Source organism: Astatotilapia calliptera, chromosome 23, assembly GCF_900246225.1.
Source record: "Astatotilapia calliptera chromosome 23, fAstCal1.2, whole genome shotgun sequence".
Taxonomy (NCBI): domain Eukaryota; kingdom Metazoa; phylum Chordata; class Actinopteri; order Cichliformes; family Cichlidae; genus Astatotilapia; species Astatotilapia calliptera.
This window is the reverse complement of record NC_039323.1, coordinates 15,237,177-15,255,229: the sequence shown is the minus strand read 5'-3', so window position 1 is coordinate 15,255,229 and position 18,053 is coordinate 15,237,177. Positions and strand designations below refer to the sequence as shown.

General features: G+C 41.7%; 1 protein-coding gene across 2 annotated transcripts in view; it reads right to left on the bottom strand.

The window, feature by feature from the left end:
* Positions 1-44: 44 nt before the first annotated feature.
* Positions 45-18,053, bottom strand: part of tbl1xr1a (TBL1X/Y related 1a) — a 53,920-nt gene continuing 35,911 nt past the window's right edge. The window contains exons 3-17 of one of the 2 annotated variants that reach the window (XM_026159040.1): positions 11,594-11,728; positions 11,384-11,485; positions 8,409-8,554; positions 7,978-8,203; positions 7,682-7,814; positions 7,152-7,293; positions 5,562-5,625; positions 5,217-5,314; positions 5,046-5,106; positions 4,845-4,966; positions 4,673-4,747; positions 4,312-4,439; positions 3,554-3,719; positions 3,361-3,462; positions 45-3,281 (exon numbers count right to left, since the gene is read on the bottom strand). In XM_026159040.1, the coding sequence (XP_026014825.1) occupies positions 3,255-3,281; positions 3,361-3,462; positions 3,554-3,719; positions 4,312-4,439; positions 4,673-4,747; positions 4,845-4,966; positions 5,046-5,106; positions 5,217-5,314; positions 5,562-5,625; positions 7,152-7,293; positions 7,682-7,814; positions 7,978-8,203; positions 8,409-8,554; positions 11,384-11,441 (1,548 nt within the window). In that variant the 5' untranslated portion in view covers positions 11,442-11,485; positions 11,594-11,728 and the 3' untranslated portion in view covers positions 45-3,254. The remainder of the gene's footprint in view (positions 3,282-3,360; positions 3,463-3,553; positions 3,720-4,311; positions 4,440-4,672; positions 4,748-4,844; positions 4,967-5,045; positions 5,107-5,216; positions 5,315-5,561; positions 5,626-7,151; positions 7,294-7,681; positions 7,815-7,977; positions 8,204-8,408; positions 8,555-11,383; positions 11,486-11,593; positions 11,729-18,053) is intronic. The other variant, XM_026159039.1, reaches the window with a different exon arrangement.

The following is an 18,053-nucleotide window of genomic DNA, read 5'->3' as shown; positions in this document are numbered from 1 at the left end:
TTCAGCACCGACACTCTACAGACACACAAATAAAAACTCAAAGCTCTTATCAAAATATATTTTATTCTGCACTTAAGTTTCACTGATCGGACTTAAATGATGACACATGAAAGTGATGCGAGCTGCAGAGAAAAACAAAGATGCTCGGGGAGCCCATCGCAGGCGCTGCCGGGCTGACTCTGTGGCACAGACCAAATCAGGGGGACCCTGCCCGTGTGACATGTTGGGAGGAATTTCAGTACTTGAATGCTTTGAGTACAGGAAAGTTAAAAACAAAAGGAACAGGTACAAAATATCAGACTTTTAACACTAATGCATGAAAACCGTCAGCCCAGAAGTAGAAATTTATTGTAGAGAAGAAGAAATGAGTTAATTTGCAATTGTACAAACTTTTCTCAGAGGCAGAACTTCTCCTCGAGGCAGGTTTGGGTTTAATTAAACCTCTGAAGTTGCATTCATGGATGTACTTTTTTTTGGCCAATTAGGATTTTGGTGGATTTTACCTCGAATGAGTTCTTTGATTCGGAGGTTTAACTCGAGTATTGAGTTATAGTTGTCTCAGCTTTTATAGGTGTTTTCCAACTGTTACCCAGACGCACAGCAGGTGCCCAACAGAGCAGCCATGTTGGTTTCAATTTAAAACCTGGGAGCTTCTATGCAACAGAGTTGAGAGCTGATCGTGCGTTTCTCTCGTGGCTCATTCGTCAGTGATGTGAAGCGGCACGATTTCACGTGTGCAATAACACGCACACACAAATATAACTCCATACTCGACCGCTGACCTGCGCCTGGAGCGACTCTCTCAAAGAAACATCTGTGTGACTCCCAACTTTATCTGGCTCAATTTAAGAATTACAATCTCGTGTTTAGTGGACTTTCAGGAGACAGCGATTCAGGGACAAAGCTTCCCGAATGGATTCAAGCAAAATAAAATAACTTTTTTTTTATTAAAACAAATTTAGTGGTGATTTGCTCCTGGGAAAACGCTCCCCAGGCAAGGTGCCTTCAGAATGACAGCTTAGCTCAGAAAGCTTTTACATTACAGGGTCAACCTTTACTGTTTGCATCAGAGTAACAAAAAAAAAATCTTTAAAATTTATTCAACATGGAAATTAACACTGCCAATAAATCAATTCACATTTTTTTTCTTCAGCTCTACAAAGAAATTACAAAAACTTTAAATTTGTCTTTAAAAGAGTATAAAACGTCTCGTCAGCAGGGACCTTCGGAATAAAATTTAAGCTGAATTTTTGGTGCATAAAACCAAGAATGACGATGAGAGGGCAGATGAGCAAAAAATACACTAAAGATGCAGCGTCATGTTTTACTTTTAATTCACCAAAACGGTCACGCTGTGACTTTTAGCCATTTGTTTGTGTCTGGTTTGTTTGTCCTTTGGTGCCTCTAATAAGTTCCTAACGCACTCGAGTGCGTTCTGATCCGCGCAGACAGCTCGTCCCTGGTCTTCTTCTTGTAAAGGGTCGCTCTGAGCGGCCCTCCGCTGCCTGCCGGGGAAATCTGAGTGACCATATTTAAAAAACTGTTTAAAAAAACCCTAAAGTTTCAATTATAAAAATATTTTAGGGACTTTTATGAAGTTACTGTTTGAATTCAACCAAGACAGCAAAGCCAAATAATTACTGTTTTCAGAACCAAGCTTGGAAAGCCACAACTGACCTCGCTCACCAGGTAGCATGATCAGATCGAGGCGGTATCCAAAGCTACTCCCTACCACAGACTTTCTGCCAGTTTCTTATCCTGAAATTTCTACTTCACGTAGTCCACCTAACAGTGGAATTATACACACCGTGCACAAATGCCGGCAACAGCACTGGTCACCTGCGGATTTTCAAAAGTCTCATTTAAATTTAATGTGAAAAGGGCCCGTGGTATGCGCACACTTCCTGTTAACAGTCAGACTGATCGGTGTTTGAAAACGGCCTGTTTACATCAGCGTCACTGGTACCAGAATAAAACTAGCTGAAACAAGTAGCTGCACAGCTAAACTTGCACACAATCTAACTTTAATTCTTCAAGCTAATGAAAATGGAAACTTTTCCATTCTGGGATCATCTTCCACGTTTAACTGTGTAACACTTTACTCTGGTTTCTTTGGCTCGGCCCTCTGCAGGTTTTTTTCTTGCCTCCGGCAGCACAGACACTGAAACGTGATGCCGAATTTTCTCACTCTTTCAGTCTCAGACAGCTGAAGTTGAATCCAGTTAGAGATGTTTGCAGTCTTAAAATTGGTAACTGTGTGTTTGAGTTGGAAATTCCTGTTGCTGTTAAGTTTCAAAAAACTGAAGGCAACAGAAAGTTTTGATCAGCGGGGTAAAAGAATCCTGACCCGTTTTAAAGCGTGTTATCAATGCCATGTGCCTGCATGGAGGCACAGAGGGGGAACTAGAGTGTGTCTATGTATTAAGAACTGCATTTAACCATGAGGCCTACTCCCAGCTGCAAGTGGAAATCGCTGAAACACATGAAGAAGAAAAAGCCTTCGCTTTGCTGCACTGTTTGGAAATCGTGGCGAGGACGCTGCTCTTCGTAACGGTTGGGTGTGCGTGTTTGTGTGTTCGAGTGTGTCTGTTTTGTGTGTCTGTCGTCCTCCTAAACCTGTAAATCCTCACCAAGCCCCCCTCCCGCCCCGCCCCTTCCCCCCGAAGATAAAAAATATAAAAACATTGAAACGAGAGTTCTGAAATTTAAAAAAAACTAAGTGCCATCCTATTTTTGTGGTGGAGATATGTCCGCACGATGAGATCCGACTAGTAACAAAGATCAACACTTTTTTCATACTTTTCATTTTGATGACGATGAGCATGGTTTAAAGATCGAAAAAAGCAAAACAGCTTCCAAATTTTGGTACATATACGGATCTGTAACTTCTTTTTTTTTTTTTTTTTGTCTATCAGTTTTGTTTTTTGTTTTTTTTGTTTTTTGTTTTTGTTTTGTTTTTTTTTTCTTTTTTCGCCGTGTCCCTCCTGCATCTCTTTAAGAGTCTGCGCAGACAGAGAGGGCCGCTTCCATCAGCACGTTTATCCATCTGTGTCTGTCCGTCTGTCTGTTCACCCCTGTGTCTGGACCTGCTGTGTCGGGTGCTTGCTTCCTGTTCCTGTTCCCTGCTTCCTGTTTGTCGGTGGGCGGGGCCGAAGTCGTAAGCGTGAGCAGTACGCAGGGCAGGGCAGGCAGGGACAGTCATTTGGCTATGTACACATTCATGGTCGGTCCATGGCTTCCAACAAACGGCAGCACTATTTCCGAAGGTCTAATACACACACCTGGAACAGAGCAGAGGTCCATCCGTTAGACTGAATCGATCACAAAAAATCATTAAAAAACAGTCGTGTGTGGACTTACAGATCCGTCTGATGCGCTGGCTCCCACTTTATCCCCCGCTGCATTCCAGCAAACCTCAAAGATTCCCCCTGTCCCTCTGTAACTGTGGACTAAAGCTCCCGTCTGCAGGCACAGTGCAAACAAGCATTATTTTAATCTAACTACTTGTTGTATTTCAGACCTTCGAACAGTACATACACCGTCCTCCTCCTACCTGTGTATTCCAGATGTGCACGCATTTGTCAAAGGAGCCGCTAGCCAGATGGCGACCATCAGGGCTGAAAGCCACGCTGTAGACGGGCTCCTGGTGTTTGGTCAGCGTGTGAATACAGATGCCTCTATCCACGTCCCAAAGACGGACGGTGGAATCAAATGATGCGCTGTGGAAGGAGGGGCAGGTTCATAAATATCTCACATTGAGGGGAAAATGTGAACTGCGGCTTTCACTTTGGCAGAAACTGTAACACGTTTCACTCTCCTGTGTTAATTTAAAACCCGAGTGCTTTGTAAAACTTGGAGTTGATTTAGCTCGGAAACAACACAGTTCCATATGGACAAGCTAATGCTGAGTCAAATATATGTTTATTATTAGCTAGTTAGCTCATTAGCTAGTTGGACAGCAGATGATTCTACACTGATGACGGATGTGAGGCAGTTCAAGTGTAGAGAATAAAGCACTAGTAAAGACTAGAGAAGCGTTATATAAACACCAGCCCATTTTAATTTGAATGTGTATACTTTTAGCTTTCTAAACTGAGTGTCAGAGGTGTTGCTCAGTCAGCAGCGACATGTAGATAAACCAGACAGTATTAAAAAGGCCGTGCACACAATGGATCAGCTGCCACAGGCAATAGCAGGCTGTTCAACACACCATCATTTCCATTTAAATCAATGTTTAAAATCAAGTCTTGTCAGAGCTGAAGTGTCCTGATGTGTCCTTAATTACTTCTTGGGTTTCTAACACACACACACCTGGCTAGCATGAGGTTAGCGCTGGGATTGTTTGTTCCAGGGCCAGTGGGACTCCATTTGATGGTGTAGATTTCTTTGCTGTGTGCCTGCAGGTCGTGGACACAGGCGTCCTGCTTCATACTCCAGATCTGAAGAGAAGCAAAATCCCAAAGAAAGTTAAAAGCTTTCTATTTTAGTTGAACTAATTATTAAAATTTAACCACTGCATTCAAGAAGCCTACAGAACGTCTTAATGGTTAGAAAGTTACTGTAATGCCTGAATGCTGATTTATAGCTCAGCTGTTTCCTAAATGTTTTAATCTCTTGTCATCATCATCAAGTTCTTCATTTGGAAGTGAGGAGCTGCAGCGATGCGACTCACCTTCAGCGTCATATCATCTGAGCAGGAGGCTAGGAGGTTTCCTGTGGGATCCCACTTGATTGCATTTACTTCGTTCTGGAAGCAGAGAGGAGACGAAGGTTAGCTAAAGCATTATATATGTGAGCGGTGTGTTTTGCTTTGGGAAGATGCACATGAACACAAATCTACTCACTGTGTGTCCCTGGAATGTTTTAATGGGTCGGTCCTGCCCCAGTTTACAGACGTGGATGCACATGTCTGTACTACAGGAGGCGAACGTGTTGTTACTCTGCCAGTCCACGTCAAGTGCCGGAGCTGTGGGCGGATGGAGAGAGGAATATTAGACAGGAACAAAAAATTTTTTTTAGTTTTGTTGTGTGTCTCGTCTGTTTACCTGAGTGGAAAGGAAACTGTTGTTTGGCTTCTCCTGTATGGGCATCCCATATGATTGTTGTCTGTCAGGAGACATGTACACTTAGTGTGAGTGCAGTAAAATATTACCTCGTGAGACAATAACAAACTATTCTTAAAGTTATTTCTCGTTGGAGCTGATTTACAGGTTTACCTTGTCTACGCCTGCGCTCAGGATAAAATTGCCTTTTTTGTTCCACTTAAGGGCAAAGATGGGACCTTTGTGCTGGCCGAGAGTACTGGCCAGGTTACCTGTGGAGCACAACAAGAGAACAACACGTGTCAGCTTTAAATGCAAAAAAGGATTTAAAGGCCTGAAAAGAAATACAGTGCAGGGGAAAAAAATAACTGCATTCTGTAAACCTGCCTCTAGGTGGAAGCATTGTTCAAGGATGAACTAAAGCATGTGGCAAACTATTCACGTCACAATTCCCAAAGCATTCCAGCGATTACACCACATTAATAAGTGTGAATGTAACATCAATTAAAGCCATCTCACCATCTTTTGTCCATATTCTGGCAAAGCCGTCATAAGAGCCCGTCGCTAACAGTGTGCCCTCGCTCTGCCAGAGAGAGAGAGAGATGTTTCCATATAAATGAGAGCCTGATTTCGACACATTTACTGACCCAAGTCCTGTTCTTCAGTTACAGTATGTGTCCAAATATTTCAGATCGAATGAGCGTCAGCTGGTGTTATAACAGAGGTCTGTTTTCTCCATCAGCGTGGATGCTTTCCAGGAAATTTCCGACTCTGCCTTTGGCTCTGGTTTATGTCCCAGAGGCTGGACTGAAGGAAGAATGCATCGTCTGATAACTCCAACGGTTAAAATACTCAGCACACGCTGACAATTCAGGACTTTGCTCTTTATATCTACCTAAATGTTGTCATTTTATAAGACTGTTAAAAAAACAAAACTGTTCAGTACCTTCTTTGGAAATGCTTTAATAGGCCTCGAGGATTTCAACACCCTCGCCACAGTCTCAATATGGTGACTGATCTGGCTAGTAAGACTTCCTGGATTTTGTGACTGCTTAAAGTTTTGGTTGATAGAGTGGGTGTGGGCATGCTGTCTTGCTGGAGCATGGAGGCCAGGCCAAAGTGACTGGAGAAACATGCGCACATTAAAAAACCTGAGTTTACTCTGTAAAGTTCGGTCAGCTGCTGCCATCCTCTGCGATCACAAATAAAGACACATGGGGCAGTTCCGAAAGCACCAACACAGGCCTCCATGTTTTACTGATACTTCCTTTCTTTAAGTTCTAATTGAGCAGTCACTACAGAACAACAATATCCCACCTGAAGCTAATGCACTGCCATGGCAACATGCTGCTTTTGCCAGAGTCGACTGATGCAACGTAATAAAAATGCACTGGCGTGTCCTGGTTGAACAATAGCACTGACAATAAAGAGTTATCTTATCTTATCTTATCTGACAGGCAGCTGACGATGCTTAGGTTTCATCTATGATGCTGATTGGCTAATCCCACTGCTCTCATTAAATGGCTGGGATTGTGACTGCATTACATATTACCTGATAAGTAGGCGAGGCTTAAATGCTCGACCCGAGGCAAATGCTCATAGGCAGAAACGTTCAAAAAACATGAGTGAATGAACCATCCATCTACTGCCACACAACAGTGGTGACAATCAGCCTATTTTGTAAAGTAGCAAAATGCACAGCAGGAGCCTTAAATTAAAGTTGATAGTGGATTCTTTTTCTTTCACATATCTTTTTATATCTTATCTAACATCAAACGTTATTACTACCACACTCTTGGAGGGCACTGCTGACAGGACTGTGCGTGGGGTGCAGCCTGTGCTTAGCCTGCTTTTGTTTTAGGATGCATATCTCGTGCTGAGGTGTTCACAACAATAAGCGTTAGCAACAAAAGTGTGTCTCTGATTCTTCAAAAAGGGGTTTAAAAATGACACCAAACTACCAGAATCCTTTTAGAAAACACATCAAGCAGCCCTTTGAAATTCGAAAATATCCCACAAACTTCTCGAGGTTACAGATTGTGACTTAATCCACACGAGCAGGGTGATTCGTGTTACATTCGGTGTGTTTGTGTGCCTGTGTGTACTCACATTCCAGTCTAGTGAGGTGACGTCTTTGTTGCTGGGGACATCTTGTCCTCCCTCTCGTATGCAATGCCTCAGGACCAGCTGTGTGGAGCTGCTTGTACTGTTCTCACTCAGGTTCCAAATACGAGCCGTCGAATCGCCAGACCTGAGACACACACACACACACACACACACATCAGACTGCCATCTGAAAAAGTAACCTACAACATTGCTTTGTACAAATGATATGTAAGGATGTGCTATAAAGATCTCTGTAATAAATCTGAAGCATCACTTTATTGCTCATGTATGGGCAGAACATCTGCGTTAAGTGTTGATGTGATCTTGACTGAAATTAAAATAGGGTTGTGCTGCACTTTCATGTAATACCAAGTTGTACCACCAGATGGTGCACTGAGACAACCAGGCAAGTCCTAAGACTACATTCAGGTCAAACTGGCACTAAGCATTAATTCATGTTTAGTCTCTTTTTTCAGCTTGTTTGCTTCATGACTTGAACATTAACGTTGTACAAAAGTGGAAGCAAGGCTCACCCTGATGCCAGCAGATCGCTGACTGGGTTCCAGGCACAAATAAAGACTTCTGACTCATGGCCCCTCAAGACCATGGCTTTGTTCTGAGGGATCTCTACATCGCCGTCCACTTCCATCAGGTCAGCATGATTATCTGAACACAGAGTTGATGGATCAGGCATGAAAAACCACAAAATTCAATGAGTGAATACATAAAAAATGTAATAATATTCCATCATTTTAATTAATAACATAAATACAAGTCTCTGTTAAAAGAATTCCCCAATCCCAAAAATCATACGAATCATTTCGCTCACTTGCTAAGGCATGGGCTCCATTCTCCTCCCCATTGGCAGTATTCTCTCCGTTCTTGGCATTGCCAGCGATAGTGCCCCCAGTGGTCGACGCCGGCGCTGAAGCTGCAGCCTGCTGCTGGGCCATTTTGTCCCGGTAAGCCTGCTGCCTCGTCTGAACGACATCCGGCATCACCGCATCGATCAGGGACAGGGACTCAATGGGCCGGCCGTCAAATAGCGTGCCGTCCTGCGGAGCCAGAGAAGAAATCGGGTTGGAGCGGAAACACAGAGGAAGACAAGAAGCTGGTGAAAGAAGCTGACAGGCTTCTGTCTATATTACATTTACAGATTCCCTTTGATATCAGATTAATATGGGAATGACATCCTGATAGTCCGTTTAAGAAAGACTTGAATTATTATCTGATGTTAAAGGGTCTTTGTTTGTGTCCCACCTCATTTATGCTGACTTCAGCCTCCACGTACTGCAGGCCCTTCTGGATGATGCTGATCAGGGCAGCAGGGGGAACCAGAGCACCATTGATGTTGGACTGGCTAATGTGGCTCTCTATGCCAAAGGTAAATGCTGAGTGGGAGAACCCTAAAGAGGAGAAGAAAAGAATATTAGTAAATAATACTCCCTTCGATTTCAACACAGTGAAGAACTACAAGTTGTGGCGGTTTTTTTAGTCTTAATTGCCTTTTAACACTTTTTTTTATAAAAGTCAACCCTTTTTTTCCTTAAGTTTTTGTGGTGATGAAAGTTACTGACCCTCCGCAGAGTCGACGTATTAATGAAGAAAATGCTCGACCTCTGACTTGTTAGTAACATGTTTGTGAAGTCGTTGCTGTTGGAGAACAAGAACTGCTGCGTCACAACCGCATGACCCCCTGACCTCTGTCAATCTGCAGGTAACATCTAGACCTAAATAGTGGACTGACCTACTGCTGAGATGCTGCGTTCACGGGAACTGGTCAGACATACAAGGCTTTGTTTATGGCTGCCACTGACATGTAGGCATAAAAGTGCTTTTGTACAAACATGGTGACATTTAAAAGGTATCCCATAAACAAATGGAATGATCTAATCCAGACATCTCCGTCTTTCTGTTCTGATGTACATCCTCTCATTAGGATATAAACGGTAATAGAAATGTTAATATTGACCATTTATGTTTGAGTACATTTTAGCTACCCGTGTGTGGAGAAACAGGACAAAAGCTTTGACTGAAGTTAAATCTCATAACCATCAGCTCTCTTGTAATGATGATTTATCTTCATTCATTGTTGGACTATAAATACAGAACAAGAAGTTTTGGCTCAGGGTATCAGTTATCCATATATCTGCTGGCTGCAACGTTGGTCCCCAAGGCAAAATCTGAGAACACAAATCCAGAAATACTTGCCAACTAATTTCATCACCGCCCATATTTGCTTAAATGTAAGAAGCTGTGGATATTTTTCTGTTATCATGTGATTATTGTTAAGCTCATCCCTCATTTGGACAGCTGGTCACCCTTTTAATTTTAGAGCTGGTCGAATTACTTCTCCTTCTCTTAATAATATTTCTCAAAACCTCTGATTCATTAGTTGTAGATCCACAGCTGAGACGACTCTCATCTGTGTACACAACGAGTCTGATCTCAACAGGTCCCACTCTTTGCAGCCAAAGTTTTCCTCATCACTCGGCAGCAGAGCAGTTTTGTTTAAGTCTGCCTTTGTCTACATCCTCAAAGTGTTGCCTTCCAACAGATCGACTCCAGTTCAAATATATCTGATCAACCATCTAAATGATCATCCTTATGATGGTCCATAACTAATCTGTCATTTCTGCTGTGATGTCTGTAAAACGGTTATTCCAGATAACTTCTGCCTTTACTTCAAGTCAGGACCAAACTTATATAAAACGAAATGCAAATGGCTCTTAATGATCTTACTATCTACCACATTGCCAATTAACACTAAGGCAGCATTAAGGGTTAAAACCAGTCCAAATTATTTCCGCACCAATTGAATGATGAGTGCCTGTTTTCCCCGGTGTTAAAGTTCAACGTCCAGGCATTCAAAAAAAGAGGATTTAGAAGAGGTGGAAGTTAGCGGTAAGTTAGCTAGCCGTTTAACATCTAGAGCTACGTACCAGGTACTACGTACCTGAGTGACTAAATACCAGCAAAGTTTGGGCGGTGGGCGAAGTTGGGCTAGTTGACCTGGTGGCTAGCTAGTGCTGTGGTTAGACCCATATAAACACACTGGCACAAGGAAGACACTGCATGAAGGTTAAATTGTTCTCAATAATGGACAGTGACAAACACCATCATAGAACAGGAAGAAGATATACACAGATAAAACTTCAACCAACAGCACATCTGGTCCGTCTGCAGCACGAGGTCATTAGCATGTTGCTATGTAGTTTGGTTTAGTTGCCATTTAGACAAAAAACAAAAATTGCAAAGTGACACTATTCAGTTAGTGTGTATTTGGTGTTTGGGACACCAAACTGGGGGCTCATCTTATAGACTTGCTGCACATAAGCAGTAAAAACAAACTGTAGTGGCGCAGAATGTGAGGTGACCATTTTTTGTCTCTTTTTTGACAGACAAAAGCTGCACATTAAAAACTGTGATCGATACATCGCTTAACAAGCTAAGGGCCTCCTTAACCTTCACCGCTTTTCTCCTGGTTTCTCCTTGTTTCCCTAAATCCATACAACACAGGTGGTAGGCATGATGTTATTTCGACCCATCTGATTAAGCGATGGACAGACACCGGTCCGGCTGTATGATTCATTCTGACTGTGTGATGACGTCTGTCTAAAACGCTGCGGACAGCCTGTGCTGTTTGTCCTCTTTTAAGCACTCTTGTTTACAATGGCGTCATTATATTCTGCTTTTAAACAACAAGCAGCACCACACTGACCGTGTTGTGTATACAAAGTGACAAAGATGACCCAACAACCTGACAGGCAGCTCGGGCATCTGCTGACTACCCTACCGCCTATAGTACGACAAGGAAAGAAAGAAACTGATTTCTCGTCTTATAAATGTAATGAAAACAGATCCTGAAAAAAAGGATTAAATTCCACCCAAACAAATAAATGATTATATATCTTAGAAGAGACGATTTTTAGAAATATCACAAACTGTCTTCTTGCTCAATTTGTGTTTAATTCAGTCCCTTCTTTAAAAAAAACAACAAAAAAACATGATAAATTGTTGATGATAATTACTTTTTTATAACAAACTTTTAAAGAGTACTGTTGATTCATACAGCTCATTTTAATCATCATTAGTGAATAAAAACACACATTTGTTGTGATGAAAACTAAGTCTGTTAATGAAAACTATAATGAGCCATGTTGGTAGAAAAGCAAAGAACTATTACAAAAACGATAAAGCTTTTCATGAAGAGGAGAAGAACTGGAGCTGGATACCTGACTCCTGTAGGTATCTGTAGACCAGGAAGTTGACCTCATCACTGCTAATGCTCATCTTTACTCCTGTTACACCATGAGGTCAGCACACACACACCTAGCCTGGAAAACAGAGAGAGGTTCATCAGTGAAGGGGAAATCTCACCAGTTATTTAAGCTCAAACACAAAGTCAGTTTACAGCTGATGTTACTGTGGAAAAAGGAAATTACTGTAGAGCTTGCGCATGTACAGAGCTTTAAACTGGACCTCCTCGATCACACTTAATCACGTCACTGGTAGCAAAGTACATAGCCTACAGCTGCCTCAGTGCACAACATGATCACATGACCCTCGTCTTGCAGGACCTCAGATAAAACAAAGTAAGAAAGAAAGTTTAGCACCAGCAATTTGATTACATTTTAAAAAGCAACAATCACATTGAGGCACTGATTCATGTATTTACTGAGAAATAGAATAGAATAGAATAATCCTTTAATTGTCCCACAAGGGGAAATTTGGTTGTAACAGCAGCCAAAAAGACACATATACAAACAAACAGTACACAGAACAGAAACATACACAATTTTTTTTCACATATTTACATTAAGGACAGTGGTTACTATATACAGAGAGTACTGTACAGTTATTAAATTAAAATAACTACAGGTAAGAGGCAGAAAGCGTGTCTACATGCCTGTGAGTCAAGACATCTGATGGAGTGTCATTGTTTTACTGTTTGTCTGCATTTTAGTCACTCTGGTCGTGCTATGCTCATGAGCACTCTAAGTGGCTTTTACTGTTTAATATTTTATCTGATTATGTCATTGTTTGATCATTTATGTGCTTCTGACTTTGCTCTGTGCTTAGATCCCTCTGCGTTTACGCTTCTTGTTTGTGCCATCAGCCTGCCAGGGATGAAGAGTAGCCTGTATGGCTAAATGTATGGCACACTGACATCATTAATTAAAACAAGCACAAAATTGACAAAAATAAAATAAAGGCTGCAGCTTATATCTTAACAACAGGCAGATTAAACACATGCTATTGCATTGGTGCTAACTAAAGCTGGACCAGCAGTCTGTTTAGTTTACATCAGTTGACGTCTTTATTTTTTCGATGTGATCCAGACCATGCTGGCTGTACGTTAATATGTGTTACAATTACTTCTCAGTTGGTGTTTTATTCACAGTGTGCCCACACCCCAAGCTGCTCTGTTCCCTCTGACCACATATTTAACATCTGATGCAGTCATCTGGGCACCGGCCCACTACAAACTACTCGACTGAAAAACACGAGCGGGAAGGAAATCAGCAGGACAGAAACACTTCTGCTGGTAGGACTCCTTTCGTGTGTGCGCCCAAGCACATGTCACATGATTTGACGTTGCCTTTGTGTGTGAACTAATATGGCTGGGGACCGCAAGTTTAACAACTGCGGGGTTAACAAGTGCAGAGAGCCGATTCCAAACAAGGACCAGTTCAAAGCCTGTTTCCCCCAGAGAGTAATCAGGCCTGGAGCTTCTCGCCTGCAGCACCCCCACCCGCCTCCCAGCAGGAGTCTCTCTGTGCATTTAATGGTAGTTAAGTGATTGAAACTCTCCTGGGTACTGTGGACACATTTCTTTTCAGAGGATTTTAACCTTGCGTCATCTGGAACAGCTCAACATCTCCGTACACTGAGCAGTGGTCTTAGCATTGCTGGATGCTGAGCTGAGGGAGGGGGGAGAAGTTTCCTTTAATGACCACCTGATAAACCGGTCGCAGCGACGAAAAATAAGACACAATTACACACTACAACTGTGAAACATCAGTATTGTAGTTAGGGCTGCCACGATTTGTCGACTAGTCACGATTACGTCGACTATCAAAATCGTCGACGACTGATTTAATAGTCGACGTGTCGTTTGAAGCTTTGTAAGATCACAAAAGACGCAGGAATAAGTGGCAGGATTTAAGAGTGTAATAACGGACTGAAACAGAAGATGGCAGCATTGCATGTACAAGGATGTCAGCTACCGTTAAACCCCGAAGAAGAAGAAGCAGCAGCTGTGTCCCAGAATTCATAGCCCGGCCCAGCGCAGTTTCCAACAATGGCGGCAGCTAGTTAGTTTTAATGTTACTCTTATTATTCTTTCTGGGTCACAAAATAAACGTTTAACATATTTTCAGGCGAGAATGTAGCTGTGTAAACTTCAAATATCTGCTCAGTTTATCAGGACACCACATATTTTCAAAAGCGCTCCGACGTTTTCGGAGACATCTGTTACCCACTAGCTCGTTAGCTAGCCGGGGGCTAGGCTCACTAGCGCCGTGAGAACACCGGACTCCCGGCAAATCGTTTTCAAACCCACCGCCGTCTTTCGCTACTCAGGTTAAATATATATGAGTCACTTAGATAACTTAAAATGTTATTGTTTGGCTTTTTTTTTTTTAGTATTTTATTTGTTCCTGAGTAAATCAGTTTGTCTGAGATTAAAGTTATAGTTTTTACACAGCTGAATAAACGTCAAGCAGACAACTGATTATCAGAAGTGTGAGATGCTCCAGAATATACTCCAGTGTCCTGTTATATTTTAGATAGCAAGGAGTTTATTAAACTTCACCGAAACAATCCGCAAATTTCATTAAAATTTAATAAACTATCATCTTGTCTTTATTTTTAGTTAGCACAGACCTTAAACACTTAAAGCTGTAAGCTAATGATAGTTATATAAGAGCAGATGCTGCTGGTGCAATAAGCTGTAGTTTTGCGTCCAATGGATGATGATCTGATTAGTCGACTATTCGCAAAAATAATCGGTGACTAGTCGACTATCAAAATAATCGTTTGTGGCAGCCCTAATTGTAGTAGAGTAGAGCAGATCCCAAAAAATTCAATTACTCATGGATTTCTTCCTTGAGCAGATATTCTGTTTTTCATTCTGCTGTTCTGATAAAGATCTAACGACAGAAAAGGACATTTAAAAATGACAATGTGATGCCACTACCTTTTTGTTGTTTGTTTGTTTTATTTCTATCCAAACACCATTTTCTTAACTGCTTATCCAATTCATATCCCCAGCTATTACCGAGTAAGAGGCTAGATGCACCATGGCACAACACAAAATTGTCAGTTGGACGTTAGTCGGGTTAACCAAATGAGCACGTTATTGGACTGTGAGAAGAACCAGGAAGGAACCACAGAGCCAACATTAAACTCCACACATACAGTTAGGGGTGGGCGGTATAAACTGTATTTGGTAGAAACGATATGAACAGCTTCGCCTGTTTTGGTCAAAAGCATTGCAGCGGCTGCAAACAATATCATCTGCAAATTATGCGGCGACAGTAATAGCAAAGAGACGAAGCACGTTTTGGAATATGAGGAAAGCCAAAAACTGCACTTCCTCCACTTCCATACCATTGATTTATTAATGTTGAATTCTCTCGCAGCTGCTCTATTCCCATGTTGTTGCAGTGTATTAATGACTAACCTTCTATAGTGGATGAATTATCTCAGTTGTTCTCCTGACTGAAGTTTGGTCCGTTTACAGCATCCTGCCATGTGATTACATTTGTCCCTAACCATCGGGAACACTCACTTTAACTTTTATTGAGTAGAAAAAAAGTTAGCGCTCATCCTCCAGCTTCACTGTGTTTGTTATGCTAACATAGTTGTGTCGCTAGCGATCACGTAGCACATCATTATATACCAGCTAGCCCAACTTCAGTAACCCTAAAAGTCACTGCTGTTTAGTTTTCTGTCTTCATTTATGTTGGAAGTGATAGCAGAGCTGTACGTTTTAATTTTTTTAGAAATCTCTCAGTCATGAACATGCTATATCATGTTTAGGTAACTAGCGAAACTAGCGCGCTAACTTCCGCTAACTTCCTGCTAACTTCTAACACTGTTGTATTTAATAAATTCTGTTTTCATGAATGCCTGAATGTTAAACTTAATTGTTACACCTGGTAACGCAGCAACACTGACCGTTTTATTAAAGATGAAAGAAATTTGACAGTTTTTAACTCTCAGTGAAGATGCAGTGTTCATTGACTTTGGGACCTGAAGCAGACTGAGTTTTGGACCCAGATTACTCCGTGAGGCTCCTGACTACGGTAGCCGTAATGCTTCGACAATCCATCAAGCGGTACGGCTTCGTAGCTTACCAAAGTCATAGTAAAACATTTGACAGATTTTTGAGCGCCGTGTACCACATAAAATCGTTCGCGGTCAGTAAGCACAACCAGAATTCATATATAAGGCGCACCGGATTATAAGGCACGCTGGCGGATTTTAAGTGCACCTTATAGTGCGGAAAATACGGTATACAGAGGAAAAGAATATATCGTTAGTGCATATGTTTCAAATTATATCGCGATATGGATTTTAGGCCATATCGCGCAGCCCTACATACAGTCCTCGCTGGCCAGCAGATTTAAACCCAGAACCTTCATTGCTGTGAGGCAACGGTGCTAACCACGGTCATTTATTAATCCCTAATTTATGCCAGAGAAACAAACGATCTGACCTGATTTTATATCTCCTAATTTTTAATGAGATCACAAAATTGATGAGATTGCAACAGCAGCCACAAGCACTGATAATCTTCCATTTTATTTATTGGGAACAGCAGGACGATATTGGACTATGTGAATTTTTTGTTTTTGTTCAGTTCCCCCCCTTCTCAAAAACGAGCTGAGTAACGTGTACTTCAACAACTTTCTGGATATGTGGCCAGTACTGTGCCAGGTGCAAGTCCTCACTCTCCTGCAGCAAATCCACTTCTCTCTCTGTCTGAACTGTTCACTGTGTGACAGTGAGTACCTGTAAATGAGCAGTCTGCACATGTGCAATGTTAAACCGAGGCTGTGCACTGTGTGAGAGGAAAATAAGACATTCTGTCACATGTAAATGCAGCTGACTAACAGCTCTACCCTTCAACATGTGTGTGGTGAGTCTGTCAGGCAGCGTTGCGGTTCCAAAACGAGATGCTTGAAAATTTCTGCGGTTATTGAACTAAAAAGTACGCGCCCTTCCCGAGATACACCATTTCACTGACGATTTCTGCTGAAGCTCCACAAAATGGTATTTGAGAATCTGGTGTAACGACAACAACGACAAAGTAAGGCGAGTCAGTTGCATCAGCTTCACTGGAGAACAGGGGTGCCATGGCTGAGCTGTCTGGGGATGTGTTCATAACCCAGGAGACAGCAGATGAAGAAGAGGTGGTGTTGTTCTCTGGCATGTTGGCTCAGCGATACTTATCTGTGCCTGGACCCTCTGTCTCCAAAGAGAGAGAATTGTGTTTTCCACAGAGACAACTGTCAGCAAACAGATTGTTTTGAGGGGGCAGATAAACTCCAGGCAGACAAAATAATGGAAACCATCTCAGAGTTGAGCTTTTCAGCATAATTACAAAAGTAGCAACACTTTGTTGAGGCTGAAATGAGCCGTTCCTGCTGCAGCCCCATGAAACGGCACTACCACAGACACACTGTGTTAAATTAGACCTCTTATTATAATTAAATCATATGCAGCTGTCAGACTGCTTTCACTTCCACTTTACTACAGTGTTATACTGCAAGCTAACTTCTCAAACAAGCCACACCCATGTACTTTGCGGTTGGCCTTCTTGACGTAACGTGTGACAACCAGCCTCTGAAAAATACAACAATGACACAAAAATAAACTGCTCTGTGCAAGATCCTTAAAAAGTAATTTTACTGCTTCCACTACTGATCACATCTCTAGTTACACCACTACACTCAAGCTATTTTGTAATCATGTATCGGAAAGTCGTGGACAAAATACTGGTAAAAAAAAAACAAAAACCCTGAATATATTATATAATTTGATATGATGTAGCACAATCCAAAAGAACAACCTACAACGGTAGGAAAAAATGAGCAAATTCATGACAGCCTACTCAAGACTGCACTGAAACCGACTCAGCTGGTGATATTTAGGGTTGCGAATTGAATGGATCTGTTTCTCTTTAAAGGATTTTTTGTGACGTTTGTCAACTCGACTCTGAGTTTAATCATCTTGTGAAGCTCAATTGCTAAATGGAGCCACACAGTGAATCCTTCTTACTTTGTTTCTTTTAAGGACACACGAGCTGTGCACACCCTCGTCTTGGGCTTTAGAGTAATTAAACTGAAGAAATTAAAGTAGTTTACCAGGTCTGTGCATCCTGTATTCAGAAAGTATTCATTTGTCCAGTAAACTGTTAACAAGCTAGAAAATTATAAAGTGACAAAACAAGGTGGCAAGCCCTCATTCTACCCGACAGCACCTTGCTATATGTCTATTTAGGTAGCTACTTCCATCTCTCTCAGTCTCTCCACCTATTAAAGATACCAGTGCACCATTTTAACTGAGAAAGGATCAATACAAAGCAGCGCAGTCAGTCTGTAGCATATTATACAAATAAATCTCACCCAGTGCTAATTTAAAGCAACTGCTTCTTCACTGAAATGCAACTTTGAGGTCAACTGCTTCAGCAGCAGCACACTTTAATTAGGCCTAAATAACTACATCACATTTGTATAGTGACCCAGGAACTAAAAAGTTCTATTGCCATAAGTCATGTAGTTCTGCGTGGGATACGTGAAAGGCAAAAGCACCTTTGGTTTATTTGACAACTGTAGCTGCCCAACACTGAAAAACTATGATCTTATAAGAGCACAGTATGATTGTTCCAATACA